This window comes from Puma concolor, chromosome B2, assembly GCF_028749965.1.
Source record: "Puma concolor isolate L17-30 chromosome B2, mPumCon1.1.hap2, whole genome shotgun sequence".
Lineage (NCBI taxonomy): Eukaryota > Metazoa > Chordata > Mammalia > Carnivora > Felidae > Puma > Puma concolor.
The window spans coordinates 21,618,976-21,641,489 of NC_141671.1; the positions used below are offsets into that span (position 1 = coordinate 21,618,976).

Below are 22,514 nucleotides of genomic sequence, written 5' to 3' on the forward strand. Positions count from 1 at the left end.
ATGTTTACCATATGCCAGGCACTGTTGTAGATGATTTATAATTCTGGAATGTCAAGTAAGAATTTAAGAACTGTCAAAAAAAAAAAAAAGAATTTAAGAACTGTCACTATTTAACCATAGATGAGGTTGTGGGCAGATAGGGTCCAAGATCTTTCAGTGTATACTTTAATGCTTTTTGGGTTTTTTTTAACAATTATATATTACAGAACATATTTCTGCTTTTCAGTGCCACATACGGGCACTTCATGTTCCTTGTAGCACTGTAATTTAAAATTATACGAAGACTATCGCGCGCTGGGCACCAGGCGGAACGTCACCCAAACGAAGTAACTACTTGCGACGCAATTAATTGGGACCAACGGACAAGCAGGGTGGAGCGAGCAACAAACCACTGGTGGCCAGCCCGCGTCTAACGCGGGAGGCGGACTTTCTCGGGAACGTCAGAGGCCGCCGGCAACCCGTCACGTGACTCCTGGGGCTGCCCGTGCTCCCCACCTTTCCGAGCCAAGCAGCCACGTTGGCGGCGTTCCTGGGCCAGAAGAGGGGGCGTGGCGAGGGCCCTTGCGTGATACGTGCCCCGCCCCCTGCCGGAGCCCGGATGAAGAGTAACGCCATTACCGCCGGAGCCGCGGAGAGCACTGGCGGGCGGTGACTGGTTACCGGACCGGCCGCGCCATGAGAGTCCTCTCCCGCCTGCTTCTGCTTCTCTTGCTTGTGTTTCCCGCCACCCTCTTGCTCCGAGGCGGCCCTGGAGGTGAGGCGAGGGAGTCGGTGGCGGGTCTTGGCCGGGAAGGAGACGAGACGCCACCGACCGCAAGTTTGAAGCTGGAGGCGGCAGCGGCTCCTGGGTCCGGCGTGCGTCCCGCCACCCTCTCCGTACCCCTTCCCCGACCCCCGGCCGGTAGTAGGGGGTCTCAGCGCGCGCGGGCTGAGTCCCGCTGGGGCCTCCACCTCTTGCGTGCGGAGCGCGGGGCAGTGCCGGGCGACCTTGCTTGGTGGCCGCCCGCAGCCTTGGGCTTCTCCTCTGTCCCGGGACCCGCGCCTGCAGCTGTGGCCGGAGTTGGTGGGTCCTCGGCTTGGGGGAAGGAGGCGAAGGGGCAGTGGGCACAGCTGCACCCCGAGCGCGCTCTGCAGCCCGTTGTATTTCTTCTGGTCGCCTCCGCTCCACCCCCATCCGCTCTGGGCTGACGTGTCTTTAGCTTCCACGCTGGGAGCCCTCCATTCATTTGCTGAAACCCTTGGTCTCTACACACCTAAACTCTTAGAGCATCTTCTTTTCTGGCCATCTCCCTGTTTATCAGCACTCGGTCCGTCCGTGTTACCAGGAGTCTTCATTTCAGAAGAACTCCACATGTTCGCCTTCATTGTCCACCCCTTACTCCCAGGCCGAACGAGGAATTCCTATTACTTGAGCCCTCGGTTTTCTTCTCCTATGTATCGTTTTTCTGTTAACTGTTTTTTGTTCTGTGGGAAACAGCGCTTTTGCTCTTGGGGGTGGGGGGTGGGGAATCTAATTCGACACGATACGTTTATTTCGGCTTATTCTTTCCAACAGTTAACCTGGTGTGGAAATCACTTAGCAGAACATTAATGATGTGGAAAGTTGGCTTTTTGCCCTGGTTCTATCAGGAACTTCAGTTTTCTAATCTGTAAAATTCAGTCTGACTACAAGATTTCTAGAATTCCTTTCATTCTGTGAGTTCAGGCAAGCTGTGTGGCAAAATGAATGATAGTGCCAGGTACCCATGAGTGGTTTTGCAAAGAACAGTGAGGTGACTGGCTTCTATTTAGTGGATAGAAAACCAAGTGAGAGAATTACCCAAACCTGTTAATGAAATCATTTGCGGGTGTAAAGAGGGATTCTTTTCCTTTATGAGTGGCTTGCTGGTCTGTGCTCACTTGGCTTTTTAAAGAAAATTAGACGATTGTACTTGATTAGAATCTAGGTGTATTTTTTCAGATTTTAAAACATTTTCATCTTTAAGAAACATCAATTCAGTATCTAAAGCCAACTGGATATCTTTAAGCATTTTTTTGTGAGGAATGGTCTTTCAAAGGATGTTTTCTCTTCATTTTTCCAATTGAAAATGGCTAGACTTTTAGGCACAAGATTGTTACTGGTTAACATTAATATCTACAGAAATGTAGGGTGCAAATTCATTATGTATATTGAGAAGTCTTGAAATTTAAGTACAGCTTAAAATTGTGTGAGCATAGGTATTTTTCTTACTGGTTTTAGAAAATGACTTGTAAATTATGAATGCACTATTTGAGTCTTTCTTCAGCAAACAGTAGAAGCTATTTTTCACAATGTGTTCGCAATGTGTGGATCAGTGTTCTTTAATATTTTAAATAAATCTTAACCAGTAAGAACTAAAGGAAGTGGAAAAAACTTAAAATGCATAGTCCTTAGTACGTACTGTTTTTCTTGGGTATTGCAGCATCTACATATGCTTCCTTTCCCACATTTTTCCCTCTACTGAACTGCCACATCATCATTTTTTTTCTGAGGAAAGTTGGAAGAATCACTAGGACTTGGGAATTCTTTTTTGAGGTCTTGCCTGAGATAGATTGAATGTGACTTATTTAGAGAACTTTTGTCTATAAAATTATAGTTTCTTGGCCTTACAGTTATGCGTAATTTTTAAGTGTAGGGAAAATAAAAAAGTACTTGAACATGTTTGAAGGTATATGCAGAAATAAATGCATGCTTTCAGGGCTATGAGCCCTGAAGTTATCAGTGCAGTTTTCATTAAATCATATGCATTTTATGCAAGCTAGTTTTTACCATGGGTGCCATACAAATGTATGTTCCTTGAAATTACATGCTATCAAGTTCTAAAAGTTAGAACTGTAGTCAAGTTTAATAACAAATGTTTCTTGCCTAGTTATTGAGAGTGCTATTTTCCTTTAGACCTAAGCAGGGTTTTTGTTTGTATGGTTAATGACAGGGATTAAATTTTGGAGCTTTTTACATTTATCTTTGTATGTACGTACGTACGTATGTATTTATGAGAGCACTAGCGGGGGAGAGGATCAGAGGGAGAAGGAATCTCAGGCTTGATCCCACGACCCTGGGATCCTGACCTGATCTGAAATCAAGAGAGGCTCAACCGACTGAGCCACTCAGCCTCCTGGAGCTTCTTTAAAACAAACTTGCTTCAAGTTTTTTATTTGAGCCTCCAGCCATCTTTAGTTTCACCTTCATTTTCCTAACAATTAGATCCTTTTTAAAATTAAACCGCATTTCCCATTAAAATTAACACATAGTTGGTAAGACAGTCAATAAGATAAAATCATGAATCATCTAGATGCATTGTAATTTGTCATCATTCAAGTGAACTGAGAGATTGAGTTACTCCAAGGGGGAAGGTGTGTTGCCTATACCTGGGATTAAAAAACATTGGTTTGCCAGGGGTAAAGGTTAACTGTTTGTTTTGTATTTTATTGTTAGGCTCATTAGCTGAGGCTCAAGATCTTACAGAAGATGAAGAAACGGTAGAAGATTCAATAATTGAAGATGAAGATGATGAAGCAGAGGTGGAAGAAGACGAACCCACAGATTTGGTTAGTGTTCTATGCAGTGTAACTCATGTATATGTCATTTCTAGAATTTATCCTTTTATAGACAAATTTGATATTAACATTCTTGCTTTTAGAGGCTTGTAAATGTGATCAAAGTGGATTGAAGTTGAGAGAATGGGGCCAGGCATTGAGGATGGATTATAAATATTTTCTTGCACAAGGAAGGAGACATGAAACAAAGAACAATTAAAGATCATATGATTGTGAGTCTATGAGAGTAATAGTATAGTGGGAATAGCACTGGACCAGTGTTGATAGATTTGGGATGCATCTACTTAGCTTTTTGACCTTGAGTAGCTTTTCTCTCTGGATTTCATTTGCCTCTTCTTTCCTTCATTCAGTAAGCAACTATTTACTGAGTCCCTACTATGTGCTAGGCACTGTTCTTGGTGTGAGGATAGGCCAGATATTTTCTCTGCTATCGTGGAGTTTCTGTTTTTGGGGCGGTATGTGTGTATTTTGCTGGCAGGAAGTGAGGAGCAGGCAGTAAACAATATATAAAATGTGTCCTGTGAAGAGGAAGGGGTTTAGAGAAGATGTCTTGAAAGTCCTCTAGTTCTGAGACTTATTCTAAAATTATAGTATGACAGTAAGAATGTTAGGCTAAAATCAAGATTATTGCTGCATGCTTCTAGCTAATTTCATTTCCTCTCTTGGACTACTATAATTTATCCTACACATTTTTTTTTCTTTACTACTTTTAAACCCCAAAATTGGTCCTCTTCACAGTCTTAGCAACACATTGCCTTCAGTGTCAGAAAGCGAAGGCTATCAGGTGCAAACGCTGTCAAATTTTCTACTTCTAAATATGTTACTCACTCATTCTTTCTACATTTTCCTTAAAAATTAGTTGTCTTTACTGTCTTCTAAGGCTAGCCCTACCACCTGTGTTCTTGTCCCGCTGTCGTCCTGTGGGATTTTGTATTATTCTGTAATTTCACATGTTGATCCTTCTTAGTGACTTGATTCTTTCAAACTGTATATGCATATACAGTACTTACGTACTCCACTTTGTATTCTCCACTTTAAGTTGCTACACATTTTATCTTTACCAGCACATTTCTTGAAAGAGTAAATGTATAGTTTTACTATGTATCTAGTAAAACTGTTCTTGCTAAGTCACTACTGACCTAATTGTGAAATTCCTCGTCTGTTTTTCATTGTTTTCCTGTTCAAACTCTTAGCATTTGCAGAGTAGAGTATCCCTTTCTTCAGTCCCTTCATGTTGGCTTCTGTGGTACCCTCCCCCTTTAGTTTCCTCTGCCCCTCTTCTGCTGCTTGGTCTTTCCACTATCTTCTCTCCCCTGCTTATCCCCATAATGTTAATGAAACCTGTGGTTTCAGGGCTCCTGGGTGGCTCAGTTGGTTGAGCGTCCAACTTCGGCCTAGGTCATGATCTCATGGTTTGTGGGTTCGAGCCCTGTGTAGGGCTCTGCACTGATAGCTTGGACCCTAGAGCCTGTTTCGCATTCTGCCTCCCTGTCTCTCTGCCCCTCCCCACTTGTGCGTGCACTCTCAAAAATAAATAAATAAACATTAAAAAAAACCCTGTGGTTTCAACCAACACCATCTTTAACTGACAACCTTCAGACCTTGTCTCTAACCGCTTACCTTACTGAACTCTATACCTTTATTTCCAGCTCTTTGCCAATTAGCACCATCTGGATATTCCATTAGTACCTCAAATTTTATTTATTTATTTATTTTTTAAAATATTTATTTATTTATTTTTGAGAGAGAGAGAGAGAGAGAGAGAGAGAGAGAGAGACAGAGTGTGAGCAAGGGTAGGGGCAGAGAGAGGGAGACACAGAATCTGAAGCCGGCTCCAGGCTCTGAGCTGATAGTACAGAGCCCAATGCAGGGCTCCAACCCACAAACCGTGAAATTGTGACCTGAGCTGAAGTCGGAAGCCCAATCAACTAGCCACCAATGCGCCCCTTAGTACCTCAGATTTTATATGTCCAAAATGGAATTCAGCTTTTAGCTCCATAAATTATTTACTGTTTTGATATGGCTCAGTGATTCAAGCTCTTGCCTTATTACTTCCATTTCTTTTTATCCCACAACCCATTAAATCATACCTTCAGGGTGATTTGTCTTAACTTTCTCTAGCATACCCTTTCCTCCTTAATATAGTTTTAGGGTTCCTGCCTTCTTGTCTCTGGTCTCTTTTCTCAAAGGTGGAAATTCACTAACTCTTACTAAATTAGTGGTATCATTAAGGATACTTAAAATATAACATTATACAATTGCATAGTCATCAAACAAATTTTTGAGTGCCTTCTCTTGAGTACTAGCTGGCTGTGGAGAATTTTATTTTAAAGTGTAAGACAGTCTTTGCCCTTGACGTCTGTCTATTGGGGGAGAGAGTGTTTTACATAAATGGAAGGCAAAATGCCAGTAAACAGTGGTACCCTTAAGCATCTCAATTTATTAAGGGCCTGAATATTTCAAATATGAATATCTTTGTAATTCTCATTGATGCTTGGAGAAGGACTGCACTGAGGTTAAAATTGTAAATTAAAATTAGTTCATATTTTCTATCACCTTTGTTGAGACCTAATTTACGTATCATGGTAGTCTCTTTTAAACATGCAATTCAGTGATCTTTAGTAAATACTAAGGTGAGCAGTTCTGACTTTTAGGACATTTCCATCATCCCAATATAATCCTTCTTTTCCTTTCCTTTCCTTTCCTTTCCTTTCCTTTCCTTTCCTTTCCTTTCCTTTTCTTTTCCCTTTTCCTTTCTTTTCTTTTCTTTACCTTACCATTTTTACCAAGTTGTGTGATGTCTTCTCAGAGGAAAATTCTTCTCTTAATCAGGTTAGAAATCACTCCAAGGGTGAGGACAAGGTGCTCGAGAACAGAAGTCTGACAAAAGGGCTACAGGCCAAGTCTAGTGGTCTTTATTCTTTTACATAATTGTCTGTGGCTGCGTTTATGCTGCAGCCTCAGAGTTGAGTAGTTGCCCGAGGGACCTCATGGTTCTCAAAGCCAAAAATACTTGATATCTGGGTCCATGGGTTGGTGCCACTTTCAGAGTATTGTTTCCTCCACCCATGTTGTGGGAGGAGGTAGCTGGGGAAGACTAAGTTGGAGACTTTTTCCTATAAGGTAGTATTCCTGGTATTTAAATTAAGGGGGAAAATGAATACTATTTGTTTTAACTAGAATGTAAAATGTTCCTTTGACAGACACATTTTAAGCTTTTTTCAAACTTTACAAAGTTTACCAACCCATGCTTTAGAACCTTGAAGTTTGAAGTGTGGTTTGAGTACGTGAAGCCTTGGCATTTCCTGCGTGCTTTTAGAAATACAGAATTTCCAGGGCACCTGGGTGGCTCAGTCAGTTAAGAGTATGACTTTGGCTCAGGTCATGATCTCGCAGTTTGTGAGCTCAACCCCTACAAGCTGTGCTGACAGCTCTGAGCCTGGAGCTTGCTTCTGTTTCTGTGTCTTCCTCTCTCTGCCCCTCCCCTGCTTATGCTCTGTCTCTGAAAAATAAATAAATGTAAAAAAATTTTGGGGGGAAAAAAAAGAAATACTGAATTTCCAGCTTTCCCTAGAGTTATATCAGATCTGCATAAAATCTCCAGGGGATTGGTATGCACTTTACTTTTTGAGATGTAAATTTTATTTTAACTGATGAGATACACTGAAATTCATTCACTACTAATCCCAAGAAAGCCTCAGAGAAGCAGTCTTTTGTGCTAAATCTAGTGAAGTCGTTTTTTTAAAGTCATTATTTAATTTTTTAATGATGTATTTTTACCCCATAATTACTTTTTAATGTTGTTTTTCTTAGGCTGAAGATAAAGAAGAAGAAGATGTATCTGGCGAACCTGAAGCTTCACCAAGTGCAGATACAACAATCTTGTTTGTGAAAGGAGAAGGTAATAGAGAAATGTTAGTTTTAATTCAGACATAGGAATTTTTCAGATGACAAGCTCACTTTATTTGGGAAGCAGAGATGCTTAAGATCTTTATTATTTTCCTCTCTTAGATTACAAATAAGTATGTAAATACATATTTCCAAACAAGTTTTCCTATATGTGTGAATAGCCATATCTGTAAGGTAGTATTCTTGGCATTTAAACTAAGGGGGAAAATAAATACTATCCATTTTAACTAGAAGTTAAATGTCCTTTTGAAAGCTACTGTTTTAAAACTTTTTTCAAACTGCCACAGTAAACTAACTCATATCTTGAGTGTAAATATTAGTGAAATATTAAATGTGTACTATTAGGCCTTGATTAGAGCCTAGGTTTCAGTAAAAGAAAATACATATAATGTCTTAGGTTTATTGAGGGCTATATGGCAGACACTGTTCTCAGTACTTTGTGTGTATTATTTAATCCATATGAGGATAGTTACTACTGTTCAGTAGAGAGTCTAGAGAGGTGAGGAACTTGTCCAGGATGACTCAGCTGGTAAGTAGATTGTGAAGACAGACCCAGATTTGTCTGTCCCAAAGCCTCTGCTAAACTGGGTGAAACTCAGCTCTGTAGACCACAATGTAATCATTGAAGACTTCTTTTTTGAAATTATTAATTATCTTGGTCTTCTCAAGTTTTGTTTTATTCTCACCTACATTCCAATTTTATGCCTCCAATAGGTATGATATGAATAAGAGATTCCCCCCTTCTCCTTTTTTTGTAGCTGTCTCCTGGGGTCTCACCTTCAAATTTGTGTTTTGAGTGATTGCTCAAAGTGGATATGGGTTACCTGGTTCGTTTTTGTTTTTTTCTCAGTATTTTAACAGATACTACAATTTTCAGGTGAATCTCTTAGGCGTGTCTTTCTGTCATTCTTCTGTTATTTGCACAGATAATAGATACTGAGTTGAAGGTGATTTCAAGACAGATAGTCACACGGCAGCATAATCTTAACTGCTAAAAGTACACATCTCTTTCTTAGACCACATGATGTGCAAGTGATGTAGTCTGACATTGAGATACTCCATTCAGTTCTTAAGTTGGAACGCTGGAGCACCGACAAGGGTTGCAGTTTATACATCAACTGTAATCTGTTACTAGTTAGTAGGGGGCTGGAGTGAGCTACTAAAAAAGATTCTGAAACCAGGTCCACGTGTAGGAGAGGGTGCCCAGATCCTTATAATGTCTCTTCGTGTCCTTTGAATGTTTTCTAATCTTCTGGTTTCTTTTTTTGTTTCTTAGATTTTCCAGCAAATAACATTGTGAAATTCCTAGTAGGCTTTACAAACAAGGGTACAGAAGATTTTATCGTTGAGTCTTTAGATGCCTCGTTCCGTTATCCTCAGGACTACCAGTTTTATATCCAGAATTTCACAGCTCTTCCTCTGAACACTGTAGTACCGCCCCAGAGACAGGCGACTTTTGAGTACTCCTTCATTCCTGCAGAGCCCATGGGTGGACGACCCTTTGGTCTAGTCATCAATCTAAACTACAAAGATCTGAACGTAAGGCCTTCTAAACCTTTTTTTTTTTTTCTTTTTTTTTTTTAAGTTAGAGATGGAGGAGGACAGTTGACATTGTTTAATGAATACTCTTATTCATCTAAGTGCCTGTTTTGTAGTTGGAACTGTGATGGGCAAGAGGGAGGCAAAAATAAATTACACATGTTTGTCTTCAAGTCTAGAATCCAGTGGAGGCAGATGGATGTAAACAGGTGATATCACAGCATTTATAAATGATACATAGTGAGGGATGGGTGTAAAGTGCTGTAGTATGAAAGTGGATGTGACTTGACCTAGATGTTAAAAGGAAAAGGAGCAGTAAGCCACACAGTGGAGTCTGCTTCGTATTCAGATGTTAATATGTGTTAAGAAATCTATTTTGTACTTCCTTTTATTGCTTGCATTTTGCCCATTTTACTGCTTTTATTTGTAAGTGAAGGTCTTTCTGTAACTGTTTTTCCATCATTTTATACCCTCATAGATAAAAACATAACCAAATATTTTTAGGATAGTTAGAGCAGTGAGGTTTATGGTTTATGAGAACCAAATAGTCTAATATGCTCTGTTGTCTTTTTTGTGGTTTTTAATATACACATTGTATATCCAAAGAATTAATGAGAGAAGGCCACTAGAATTTTACTGCTGAGAGTTGACTTCTAGGTGCCAACTATTATGTCCTTTAGATGAGAGCACATCTAAACCATTCCCTTCTCAAAGTTTTCAAAGTTGGAAATTTCATCCTCTCCTGGAAGCTTACTCAACCTTTTCATCGCATAGTGTCAACATGTTCACTCATGTCTGAGATCAATTTCTCATGCTGCCATTAAGTTTTCTGTTTTTCTTTAAATTACTTAATGGGAAGGGTTTTTCATCCTTCAAAATAATGTATTAAGCTTCCTCAACTTCATAGTTAAACAGTTTGAATAATTATATATTTTGTCTTGTTTTTGAGCACACATGTACATAGTTTCAGTTCCAGTTTGAATGTTAGTTTGTATCCTCAATGTATTCTGATTGCTGGAATTGTCATTGGAGCAATGTGGATGGAAAGATCTTGAAGTAAAACTTAAATAATTACAGTTTAGCAATAAGTGACAGTTTTGAGAAAGTAATGCCTTGTTGTGAAGCATCAAATGCTGAAAACATCTAAGTATTGTCCCAGTGACTATGATGAATTTGAAAACTGAAGTGTGAAACTGACAAAATTATTCCAAGACCACAACATAAACATGCTTTGATACTGCAGATCATGTTTATTGTAAATTGATTTCCAGTTCATTGTGAATTTAGAGCATGGATTTGACTTCTGGTCAAATCTAGTTCTTAAAATCCGCTACTCTGCATTTTCATGCTGTTCCCTTCTTTGGAGGATTCTGTACAACAGAAGTTATGGCTTCTAGTTAATGGGTGTTCTGTGGGGTTTTTTTTTCTTTCTGCACATTTGTCTCCTTTTTACTTTACTTCCCTGTTTTCTCACACCTTTCCCCTTCTCTGCCCTCATGAAAGTGGAGGACAACTTTAGCAAGGTTTTTTATTTTGTAGAAGAAAGTAATACAGTGTTGAGTCTCTGACATTGAGCTAAGTGATGAGAAAGCTGTTTCTTTATCTGTTGGGGATTCTTCTAAGAAATTGTACAACCTTTTATTTTTTCAATGAATTTCACATTTTTGTGATTTATTAATAGGGCAATGTATTCCAAGATGCTGTCTTCAATCAAACAGTTACGATTATTGAAAGAGAGGATGGATTAGATGGAGAAACGTAAGTGAAAGTTGCAATGTGTAGGTAGATCTTGATCTCACATGTCAGGCCTGGAAAGCTTGCTCCTGTCAACATTTGTTTTAATAGTGAAAATGGACCTATAAATTTTGTGAAATCTATATCTTAGGTGGTTCTTATAACTATTAACAGAGAGGAAGGATGGTTGAAACTGATAAAAAAAAAAACTGTTTTAAAAAAGATAGCTGGCTTTCTGAACATCCCCTCTCCTAAATTCTTTTCTACCCCATGCTCATAAGCTGATCACCAGCCTCATCTAAGTTACATACCTCTTAAATTGCTATTAAAAATATAAATTAGAAGATGTTATTATCTTGGAAACTGTGTTCTTCATGAACAATGATGAGTCATTTATACCATATACATATATGTAATTGAGCAAAAGCAATTTTTAAGTCAAATTATGCAAAATAATATTTGAGGGAGACAAAAGCTAATATAATTATTTTAACTAACTGAGCTTGAGCTTGAGTATGACAAATAATAAAGTAATTTTATTTATTTTAGATCAGATACTTGGTTTTTTTTTTTTTTTGACTAATTGTTCTTAAAGATAAAAGTAAATTTGTGGAACTTACTACCTAGATATAAATTGAATATAAAATATTTTCTTCCTTTGTCCCATAAGTTATTTGGAAAACTTATATTGTGTTAGAATTACAACTGTAATTAGTTGTGCTATTGTTTGAGGTAAAGCAGAATTCTAGTTTTAATTAGTTGTGTTTCTTATGAATTAAAGCCAGTTTGTTTTTTCTCCTTTCATATCAGAATCTTTATGTATATGTTCCTTGCTGGTCTTGGGCTGTTGGTGGTTGTTGGCCTTCATCAACTCCTAGAATCTAGAAAGGTAATTCTAGATGAATGACTCTTACAGTCATACATCAAAAGTTGTTATATACTGAGCATATTCTAGTTATTTGTGGCTTCTTGCTATCATTCTAAGTTTGTATTTACAGGTTTGTTGCACCTTAAAAAAATTTTTTTTTATTGTTTATTTTTTGAGAGCAAGCATGAGTGGGGGAGGGGCCGAGAGACGACAGGAGAGAGAGAATCCCAGGCAGGCTCTGCACTGTCAGCACAGAGCCCGATGTGGGGCTCAAACTCAAAAACTATGACCTGAGCTGAGATCAAGAGTCAGGTGCTTAACCAACTGAACCACCCAGGCATCCCTGTTGTACCTTTTTAAAATAAAACTGGGGCACCTGGGTGGCTCATTTAAGTGTCCGACTCTTGATTTTGGCTCAGGTTACCATCTCATGGTTCTTCGTGAGATTGAGCCCCATGTCTGGCTCTGCACTGGCAGAGCCTGCTCGGAATTCTCTCTGTCTCCCTTTCTGTCCCTCCCCTGCTCACATGTGCCCTCTCTCTTTTTCTGTCTCAAAATAAACATTAAAAAAAAATAAACTGAAGATGAGACCTTGGATATGTGACTGATTTGTTTAGACTTTCATATACATACAATTAGCATCTTTGGCTACACCCTCCAGAATGATCTTTACCTTCTTACTGTAATTCTAAATCGTGCTAGAATTTTATTCTTTAAACTCAGTAAGATTTCATTGTTCTGTTTACTATGCTTTTTCATGGATTTGTTACTTGTGAGCAACACAGATTTTAGATTTGCTTTAATACTCTTAACTGTAAGGATAGCAATTACCTAAGTCTTTTCATTTGAAAAAGGAAGAATGAAATTGGCTGTATTCTGTCTAGCTTCTGCTTTCTTGTTAAGGTACTAAAGTGGCAACACTGAAGCGCCTGCTATAATCTTGGTTTCTCTTTCTCTGGATACAGTAGCTAATTCCATCACTGTATCTTTAGCTCCCTGTCCTCCCTGCAAAAAACCAGAGCAACCCATATTATTGCTCTCAATGGAAAGTATAACACGATTTGTGTCAGAGACAGTAAGTACTTACTCTTTAAAAGAAATACTGGGGCGCCTGGGTGATGCAGTCGGTTAAGCGACCAACTTGATCTCGGCTCAGGTCACAATCTCACGGTTCATGAGTTCGAACCCCGCATCAAGCATCTGAGCTGATGGCACAGAGCCTGCTTGGGGTTCTGTCTCTTCTTCTCTCTGTCCCTCCCCTACTTGTACACTCCGACACACACGTTTTCTCTCTTAGTGAGTAAACTTGAAAAAAATAAAATGTTCTTTATTTTAAAAATAATAAAAAAAAATAAAATACTTGGAGGGCACCTGGGTGACTCATTTGGTTAAGCTTGGCTCAGGTCATGATCTCATGGTTGTGGGTACTGTGTCGGACGCGGTGCCTGCTTTGGAATCTCTGTCTCCTCCTCTATCTGCCTCTTCCCCCCTCCCCCCCAAAACAAACATTTAGGATAAAAAAAAGAAGAGAAATACACAGGGCACCTGGGTGGCTCGTCGGTTAAGCGTCTGACTCTTGATTTCAGCTCAGGTCATGATCTCGTGGTTTTAAGAGTTTTGAGCTCCACGTTGAGCTCCATGTTGGCCATGTAGAACCTGCTTGGGATTTTCTCTCTCTCCCTCTCTCTCTGCCCCTCCTGTGAGCTCTCGCTCTCTCAAATAAATAAACTTAAAAAAAAAGAGATGGGGCCCCTGGGTGGCTCAGTCAGTTAAGCACCTGACTTCAGCTCAGGTCATGATCTCACGGTTCACGAGAGCACAGCTCACGCTGGGCTGTGTGCTGACAGCTCAGCCTGGAGCCTGCTTCAGATTCTGTCTCCCTCTCTCTCTCTGCCCTCCTCTGCCCACACCCTGTCTCTCTGTCTCTCAAAAATGAATAAATGTTAAAAAAAAGTTTTTGTTTTTGTTTTAAAGAGAAATACTTAGTGCTCAAGTGTTAATTTCCATAACTTTCTTTCCCACGTTTTCATGATAGCATTTTTGCTATAAATTTGTGTATTAGGTATAATGGCATCTTTAATTTTTTTTTTTTTTTATTTGGATGAAGCCATTTTTTTTTTTTTTTTTTAATTTTTTTTTTCCAACGTTTTTATTTATTTTTGGGACAGAGAGAGACAGAGCATGAACGGGGGAGGGGCAGAGAGAGAGGGAGACACAGAATCGGAAACAGGCTCCAGGCTCCGAGCCATCAGCCCAGAGCCTGACGCGGGGCTCGAACTCACGGACCGCGAGATCGTGACCTGGCTGAAGTCGGACGCTTAACCGACTGCGCCACCCAGGCACCCCTGAAGCCATTTTTTAGTTACCTTTCTGTGTGTATAGTCTGGTTTCTGGACTGTATAACTAATACTCTTATGTAAATGGCTAGGTTTTTTTAAGAGCAAGACTAAAGAAGGAATTGAATCACTTTCTTCCAAACAGTTTTGCTGCAAGTACTCCAGGGACAAAGTTTGAGGTTGTTGTTGGCTTAAATGAGATTTTATGTTCTTGTTTTGTTTTACCTGTGCCGTCTGTTTAAAAAGTGTGTGTAGGTAACAATGCAGCAATCTGCCTGCCTACATTGAATGTTTTAGTAATTATCTTGAATTTTGTTTGATGTAGAAAACTTATTCTTTAAAGTTCGTTTCCCAAAGAGAAAGAAAAATTGTATAAATAGAAGTTCTTGCTTGGTCCACCAGTTGTATAACAACATATGAAGCTTTATAGCAGAGGAAAAGGTCTTTAAAACCTGAAAACAAATAACTGTTGCAAAGATTTATTACTTATAATTTATTCTTTTTTTTTTTAATGTTTTATTTATTTTTGAGAGAGTGTACACACACACATGGGCGGAGGAGGGGCAGAGTGAGAGGGAGACAGGATCTGAAGAGGGCTCTGTGCTGACAGCAGAGAGCCCTGTGCAGGGCTTGAACTCACAAACTGCGATTGTGACCTGAGCCGAAGTCAAACACTTAACCCATTGAGCCACCCAAGCCCCCCCCCCCCGCCTTATTGTTTATTCTTTATAATTAGTGTTAGACATGACTTTTCTCTTTTAATTAATAAAATACTTAAGTAAGGGTATGTTTTTAAAACTATTTGTTTAAGATATATAAATTAGGTAACTTAATAGGTCTTTTTAAAATTACTGTGAACAACATAATAGAACTTCTTTAAAATGATGTTTTTATGCTTTTTTAGCGCAAGAGACCCATACAGAAGGTAGAAATGGGTACATCAAGTCAGAATGATGTTGACATGAGTTGGATTCCTCAGGAAACTTTGAATCAGATCAGTAAGTACTCTTATAAATGTGGCTGGAAATTTTTTCTCTTAAATGGAAATCAAATTAAGTATTTTAGATTTAAAAACACTTGGTCAGTTCTACTTAACACTCATCTTTTCCATTGCTTGTATAGAATCTAGTATAATATGATCAGTAAACACTTAAAAATTTTTTTTCTGAGTAATATTTTTATGCTTTAATTTAGAATGCTTCCATATCTGCAGTTTAATCTACAAATGTGTGAATTCTCTGTATTCCTAATCTTTTCCTATCTCTTTTTTTCTGTTGCTTCAGTGCAGAGTAGAAGAGGTGAGGCAATTAATTTTTTTAATGGTGTTTGCTATGTATAGTTTTGGGGAGGTTGTATAGCATATGAATACAGTACATTTAATGAGTAATGGAACAGTTTTTTATAGCACTATATTTATTAGAAAAACTAACTACCCACTGCAGTTTGAAAGAATAAACCTAAAATATTGCTTGGTGGTTTACCTAACATATTTCAGCTTTATCACATATGCAATTAGTTAAAATATTAATCTTTATAGATATTTTTTCTTCAGCTGTAAATGGGCTTTTAAAAAAAATTTATTGTAAAAGTAGTATGGCTTCATATTAAGAACATTATAATAATAGGGGCATCTGGGTGGCTCAGTTGGTTAAGCATCTGACTCTTGATTTCGGCTCTGCTCATGATCTCACGGTTGGTGAGTTTGAGCTTCACATCGGGCCCTGCAATGTGGAGCCTGCTTGGGATTCTCTCTCTCCCCACCTCCCTGTGCCCCTACCCTGCTCACGTTCTTTCAAAATAAATAAACTTAAGAAATTAAAACAAAACAAAAACAGTACAGAATGAAAAACTGAGATCACCTTCTCACTCCACTAATTTCTTTTTCTTTTTCTACAAGTAATTGTTATTCTAAGTATTTTCTGTACATTTACCAGTGCATATGGCTATTGTTTCTGTGAATATTGTACACAGATGGCATAATGCTACGTGCACTGTACTAGAATCCCAAGTTTTCGTATGTTGGATATTTTTTTTTATGATACTTATTTACCTCATTGTTTTTAACAGCTGGATAGTATTCCTTTATGTAAATGTGTCATGATAAATTAAACTTGTTCTCTGTTGAAGGATGTTTTAATTCCAGATTTTCATTCTTAATTTAAAACTATAATGAATATTTTTATATAAATTTATGGGATAATTTATCATTTTTTTTTAAATTGAGGTAATTGACATACAACATTATATTAGATTCAGATGTACAATGTAGTGGTTCACTATTTGTATATATTGTGAAATGATCACAGTAAATCTTGTTACTGGTCCCACACAGTTAAAAGTCTTTTTTTTCTTGTGATAAGAACTTTTAAGATGTTTAAATATACAATACAGTATTAACAACTATAGACACCATGGTATCCATTATACCCCCATAACTTATTTTATAAAGCTGAAAGTTTGTGCCTTTTGACCCTCTTCTCCTTTCACCGACCCCGCTATCTGGAATAGATAATTCCTTAAAAGTAGAATAGTTAGGTCTAAGATTATATACATTTTTTTTTTTAATGGAAAAAGCTCTTTCCCTCCCAAAAGATAGCGTCCGTTTATGTTCTCAGCAGTGTACAACATTGCCTGTTTCTTTTCTACTCTCACGAGTCTTTCTCAGGCATTAAATATTATCAAATGTTTTAATCTGGTGGTATGATACAAAATGGGATCATTGTTTTTCATTGACAATTAAGAATGAGATTTGAGGGGCACCTGGGTGGCTCAGTCGGTTAAGTGTCTGACTTCGGCTCAGGTCATGATCTCACAGTTAGTGAGTTCGAGCCCTGCATCAGGCTTTGTGCTAACAGCTCAGAGCCTGGAACCTGCTTCAGATTCTGTGTCTCCCTCTCTCTCTCTGCCCCTCCCTGCTCGCTCTCGCATGCGCTGTCTCTCTCTCTCTCTCTCTCAAAAATGATAAATAAACATTAAAAAAATTAATAAAAATTAAAAAGTAAGATTTGACTTCTTTATACATATATAGCCACTTATTATTTTTTTTGTGAATGAGCTATTTGTGTCCTTCCTGGATTTACAAATTGAATTGTTTTCATGTGTATTACTTTCAGGGAACGTTCTCTATTGAAACATAATTATGGTAGGGTAGGTGCTTTATTAAAAGTGGGTACAAAGTAACAGCATAGAAGGGGCTTTCATTCTCTAGGAGAGAGTAGGAGAATCATTCATAAAAGTTGACTTTTGACCAACCAGAGTCTTGAGTTAGATGAGAAGGAATCTTCAGAGTTTTATGTGCTATGCCAAGGATTTGGCTTTTCTTCTTGGTAAAAGGCAGCCATCAGATACTTTGAAGCAGAGAAATAAACATTTATATTTTTAAAGGAAATTGTAATAGTTTTGTGGTGTATAGTTTAGCAAGCAGGAACTACTAGAAATAGGGATACCGGTTAGGTGAATTGCGTAAAACATCTGAGAAATCCTTAGGGCCTAAGCTAAAGCAGTAGTGATGCAGAGTAAAATAAACTGGAAAGATATTTCAGAATTGGAGGGAATTGGCCTTTGGGTGACTTTTTGGATGTTTTAGGGAGGAAGGAGGAAAAAGTACTTGTGAGTTTTAGGCATCTGGGTGGAAGATGATCCCATTAATGTTAGGGAATATAGGAAGAGCAGCGAACATGCATGAGGGGTGAGGAGTTGGAACTAGATCTGTTGAGTGTGAAAGCCAAGATAAGGATATCCAGTAAGCTATTTGAAAGTTGTATTTAGAGCACAGGTGGATCAAGATTTGGAGATGTTGATGGGTGCCTGGCTGGCTCAATAGGTGGAGCATGCAGCTCTTGATCTCAGGGTTGTAAGTTTGAGCCTCATGTTGGGTGTAGAGATTACTTAAAAATCTTAAGACAGGTGCCTGGGTGGCTCAGTCTGTTAAACATTCTACTCCTGATTTCTGCTCAGGCCATGATCTCATGGTTCCTGAGTTCAAGCCCTGCAACAGGCTCAGCACTCTCAGTGGGATTCCCTCTTCCTCCCTCTCCCTCTCGTCTCCCTCTCCCTCTCCCTCTCGTCCCCCTCGTCCCCCTCATCTCCCCCTCGTCTCCCCCTCGTCTCCCCCTCGTCTCTCCCTCGCCCCCCTCGTCCCCCCCCTCGTCCCCCCCTCGCCCCCCCTTGCCCCCCTCACCCTCCTCGCCTCCCTCCCCCTCTCAAAAATGAGTAAACTTGAAAATAAAGTCTTAGAAAAAAGATTTGAAGTCATTGAATATATAGCATAGGTGGTAGTTGAGGTCCCATGAAATAATGTCTTTAAATTTAAATAAATCCAGGGGCGCCTGGGTGGCGCAGTCGGTTAAGCGTCCGACTTCAGCCAGGTCACGATCTCGCGGTCCGTGAGTTCGAGCCCCGCGTCGGGCTCTGGGCTGATGGCTCGGAGCCTGGAGCCTGTTTCCGATTCTGTGTCTCCCTCTCTCTCTGCCCCTCCCCCGTTCATGCTCTGTCTCTCTCTGTCCCAAAAATAAATAAACGTTCAAAAAAAAAAAAAAATTAAAAAAAAAAATAAATAAATAAATTTAAATAAATCTTTAGATAATCTTTTCTCTTTAAGGACAAATTTTCCCCATTATCCTGACATTTGTTATAGCAAAAGATGGAATTGGGTTGTACAGTAGACTGTGGTATCTTTATAATGCATCAGAATTACTTGTAAAGTCTGGTATGTTAAAATACAGGCTCTTCAAAAGTAATTAAATTTTAAGTGTCTTACATGGAATTAGCCGAAACTAATTTGAAAAGTATTAAAAGTTATAATTAAAAACTAAAGTCACCGTAACAGCTGTGGAGCCACCTCTCCAAAAGAATTCTTTCATGACAAATAGATTGGGAGAGTTAGTTTTATAATATCTTTCTTCCTGACATTATCATTCATGAGCTTTAAAGCTGGGAATGATTATACTTCAAATCATTGATAATTGTATTTTAATCAGCAAGTGTCAAGTATTTAGTCTTTCACAATACTCTGCTAGGTCATGAGTGGTATGTTGAAAAGAATATTACTGTTTTTTCAGAAGTTTACATTTCTACTTGAAAATAAAGCACACGTTATGAAATATTTGAGTAATCCAAGGTAGTATATGATATGTGCTAGAAGGAGTTACATGGTATGGACAACTTACAAGTTAGGAAAGAGGACCATATTAGAATCTAGGGAAACCTTGTTGAAGGAGAGAATTGAACTGTTGAGTGCCTCCTTGTACTGGGCATTCACTCTGCAAGGTGAGGTGCTATCCCTCTATTTACTGATGAGACACTGTTACTGAGGAAAAGTAACCTGCCAAGATCCACAGCTGGATTTGTCTCATTCTGAAGCCCACGTACTTTTTCAGGAAGACTTAATACTCAAAGATGGGTAGAGTTGGGACGTCGAGGTGGCTCAGTTAAGCATCCAACTTCAGCTCATGATCTCACGGTTTGTGAGTTCAAGCCCCAACTGTGCTGACAGCTCCAGAGGCTGGAGCCTGCTCTGGATTCTGTGTCTGCTTCTCTCTTTGCCCCCCCCACTGCTTGTGCATGTTTTTTCTCTCTCTTTTTCTAAAAAATAAACATTAGAAAAAAATATTAAAAATAAATATATAAATAAAAATTAAAAAGGTGGGTAGAGTTAAAGTCACTAAATATTTTTTAGTACTTGTCTTTCTTCCTCAAAATCTGATTGTCCAGCTGAGTTTGTTTTAGGACCACGTCTTACTACCAAAAGACACTTGTATTATTCCTTCTCTTTTTCTTTTATTATTTATTTCTAAAAACAAAAATAACCCTTTTTAGTGTTTTTTTTTTTTTTTAAGTTTTCATTGTTGTTTTGGGGGGTTTTGTTTGTTTGTTTACTAATTTCTACACCCAACATGAGACTTGCACTCACGACTCAGATCAAGAATTGCGTGCTCTTCTGACTGAGCCAGCCCAGGGCATCCCAATTATTTGCCCTTTTAGAGTGCAGGTTGTTTTTTTGTTTGTTTGTTTTCTATACAGATACAGTGACACACACTACCTCAAAAAAATTTTCAATTTGCAAAGAAATAACCTTTTCCTGACAGAAATAACATCACATTTAAAGAATTATGAATTACTTTATTAATAATCATGTTGAAATTTCTTCAGTTGTTTCAAAAATAGCTTTTATAGCTGGTTTTCCAATATAGGATGATGCATTGCATCTGTTTGTTCTGTTTCTTAAGTCCTTTTTAATTTATAGCAGCTCAAGAGATGGCCGCTTGTCCTCTGGAAAAGGACTTCTCACACTTTATTTTTAAAAATTTTTTAAAGTTTATTTTGAGAGAGAGTAAGCGTGTGAGCAGGGGAGGGGCAGAGAGAGAGGGAGAGAGAGAATCCCAAGCAGACTCCATGCTGTCAGCCCAAAGCCAGGGCTTCCCAAACTTTGTGTGCAAGATCACTTGAAAATCTTATGCAGTTTTGGATTCAGTTGTTCTAGGGTGGGGCCTAAATGTCAGTGTTCTAATAGGCTCCCAGATGATGCCAGTGCTGCTGACCCATTGATCACACTGAGGGAATGAGACTCTAAAAAATCCCTTGTTCCAGATTTCTCTGATTGTTTTCTCCTGGTGTGTTTTAGCTAACACTTCTTTTAACTTGGAAGACTAATCTATAGGTTTGATTAGATTTAAATTAATCATTTTTGGCTGATATGTCATAACTTAAAAGTACTTTTCCCCGTATCACATCAAGAAACTGTATCTGATTAGTGATGCTAAACTGAGCACTAGATTAGGGTGGTAGCCACATGATCGTTCCATGTAACCAGGATCGGATAGGTCTTTTTTGCTTGCAACCTAGAAGTTACCTGTATACTATCACTTTGACACGCACCAATGTCCAGTTCTCTAAACCATTCACCATTTGATATTCCTTTCCTGAATCAGTAATGTTTCAGAAGTTGTGATGATTTTTAATTGAAATTTGTTTAATTTTTACTAACTGCTATTGTTTTGTAAAGTAAAGCTTTCTTTCATCAACTGGGACTTTTTGGTTACCTTAAAAGGACAATTCCTATTGAAAAAGCAGGCTAAATGCTTAATTCTTATCTTTATTTTCCAATTTTCAAAGAGTTGGTTTAAAAGCCACCCAAATGGTGACAGATGAGTTTTTCCTAATTCTCTTCTTTTTGACTATCATGTATAGACTCGGGTTTTCATAGAATCTGTGGATTTTAGTGAACTGTATTCTTTTTGATGCACAAATTGTTAGAGTTTTGACTACTGGTTGCCTTTTTGAACTACCTCCAATCTTACCCTTTTGAACTTTGAATGATCCCTTACTTGTTGGCTCAAGAAGATAATCTAGACATTTTGTACTTTCTCTACCTTAGGCATGGAGCAAGCTGTTTCTCCAAGGACCCCTGGATGATACTTAAAAATGAAAATCTGGACATTAGGGATGTCCTTGACATTGGATGATATGGTTTCTAGGCCCATTCTGTGAACTGAGCTGGAAAATATCTATTTTTTCAAATCCCCAAATCATATTGATATTTTCAGTTCAATTTTTAATAGTATTTTTACTTAATTTTGTATGCTTGTATTTCTCTTATACTTGGTTCCTTACAGCAATAGTTCTCAAACTGTAGCCCTCCCCAGAACCACCTGAATTGCCTCTTCCCCTTGCTAGGCCCCACCCCTTAGAGTTTCCAATTGGGTAGGTCTGGGGTGAGGCCCAAGAATTTGCATATCTGTATTTTCAGGTGACTTTGAAGCTACTGGTCCAGACCATACTTTGAGAGCCACTCTTAGAACATGCTTTTCTCATACTTTGAGAGCCACTCTTAGAACATGCGTTTCTCAGAGTAAAGGGGTTGAGACAAATGGAAGATACTTTAGGTTGAAAAAATAGCCATTTCTTTCAGAGATGGTACATGTACTTTGCATATTTGAGGATAAAATGGAGAACACCAAGAGAAACTTTGAAGATCATGGAGCAGGAGGTGTGCATGGAAGCAGAAGGTCTCTCAAGCTTTGAGGAATTACCTTTGGGGAGTGGTAGTGTGAGGGCAAGCGAGTGTAAGGGGCCAGCATTTATTTTGGAAGATTTTTCTCCATCTCACCAGAACATAAAGGAAAGAGAGGTGTGGTTTTAAACAATTTGAGCCTGTTCCTAATAAGGTTTTTTTTTTTTTTTTTCTTTTTAATTTTTTTAACGTTTATTCATTTTTGAGAGAGCACAAGTAGGGGAGTGGCAGAGAGAGAGGGAGACACAGAATTGGATGCAGGCTCCAGGCTCTGAGCTGTCAGCACAGAGCCCAATGAGGGGCTGGAATCCAGAAACTGCAAAATCATGACCTGAGCCAAAGTTGGATGGTTAACTGACTGAGCCACTCAGGTGCCCCTAATAAGTTTTTTTTATGAAGGGCAGGGTGGGCATTTTCAGATCAGGCCCATTTACTGAATATCATTAACATATTTTAGTGTTTTTTGTTTTTTCAGTTAACTGATTTTTTCATATACTTTAGGTTTTACTCTTAAAAGCTAAAATATTTTGATCTTAAATAT

The 22,514-nt window shown here is 38.6% G+C and overlaps 1 protein-coding gene across 2 annotated transcripts in view; it reads left to right on the forward strand.

Moving 5' to 3' along the window:
- Positions 1–582: 582 nt before the first annotated feature.
- The window catches only part of SSR1 (signal sequence receptor subunit 1), a 40,188-nt gene continuing 18,256 nt past the window's right edge, over positions 583–22,514 (forward strand). The window contains exons 1-7 of one of the 2 annotated variants that reach the window (XM_086706353.1): positions 583–754; positions 3,455–3,567; positions 7,390–7,477; positions 8,762–9,024; positions 10,706–10,782; positions 11,569–11,647; positions 14,867–14,960. In XM_086706353.1, coding sequence (XP_086562479.1) covers positions 676–754; positions 3,455–3,567; positions 7,390–7,477; positions 8,762–9,024; positions 10,706–10,782; positions 11,569–11,647; positions 14,867–14,960 — 793 coding nt within the window. In that variant the 5' untranslated portion in view covers positions 583–675. The remainder of the gene's footprint in view (positions 755–3,454; positions 3,568–7,389; positions 7,478–8,761; positions 9,025–10,705; positions 10,783–11,568; positions 11,648–14,866; positions 14,961–22,514) is intronic. The other variant, XM_025917337.2, reaches the window with a different exon arrangement.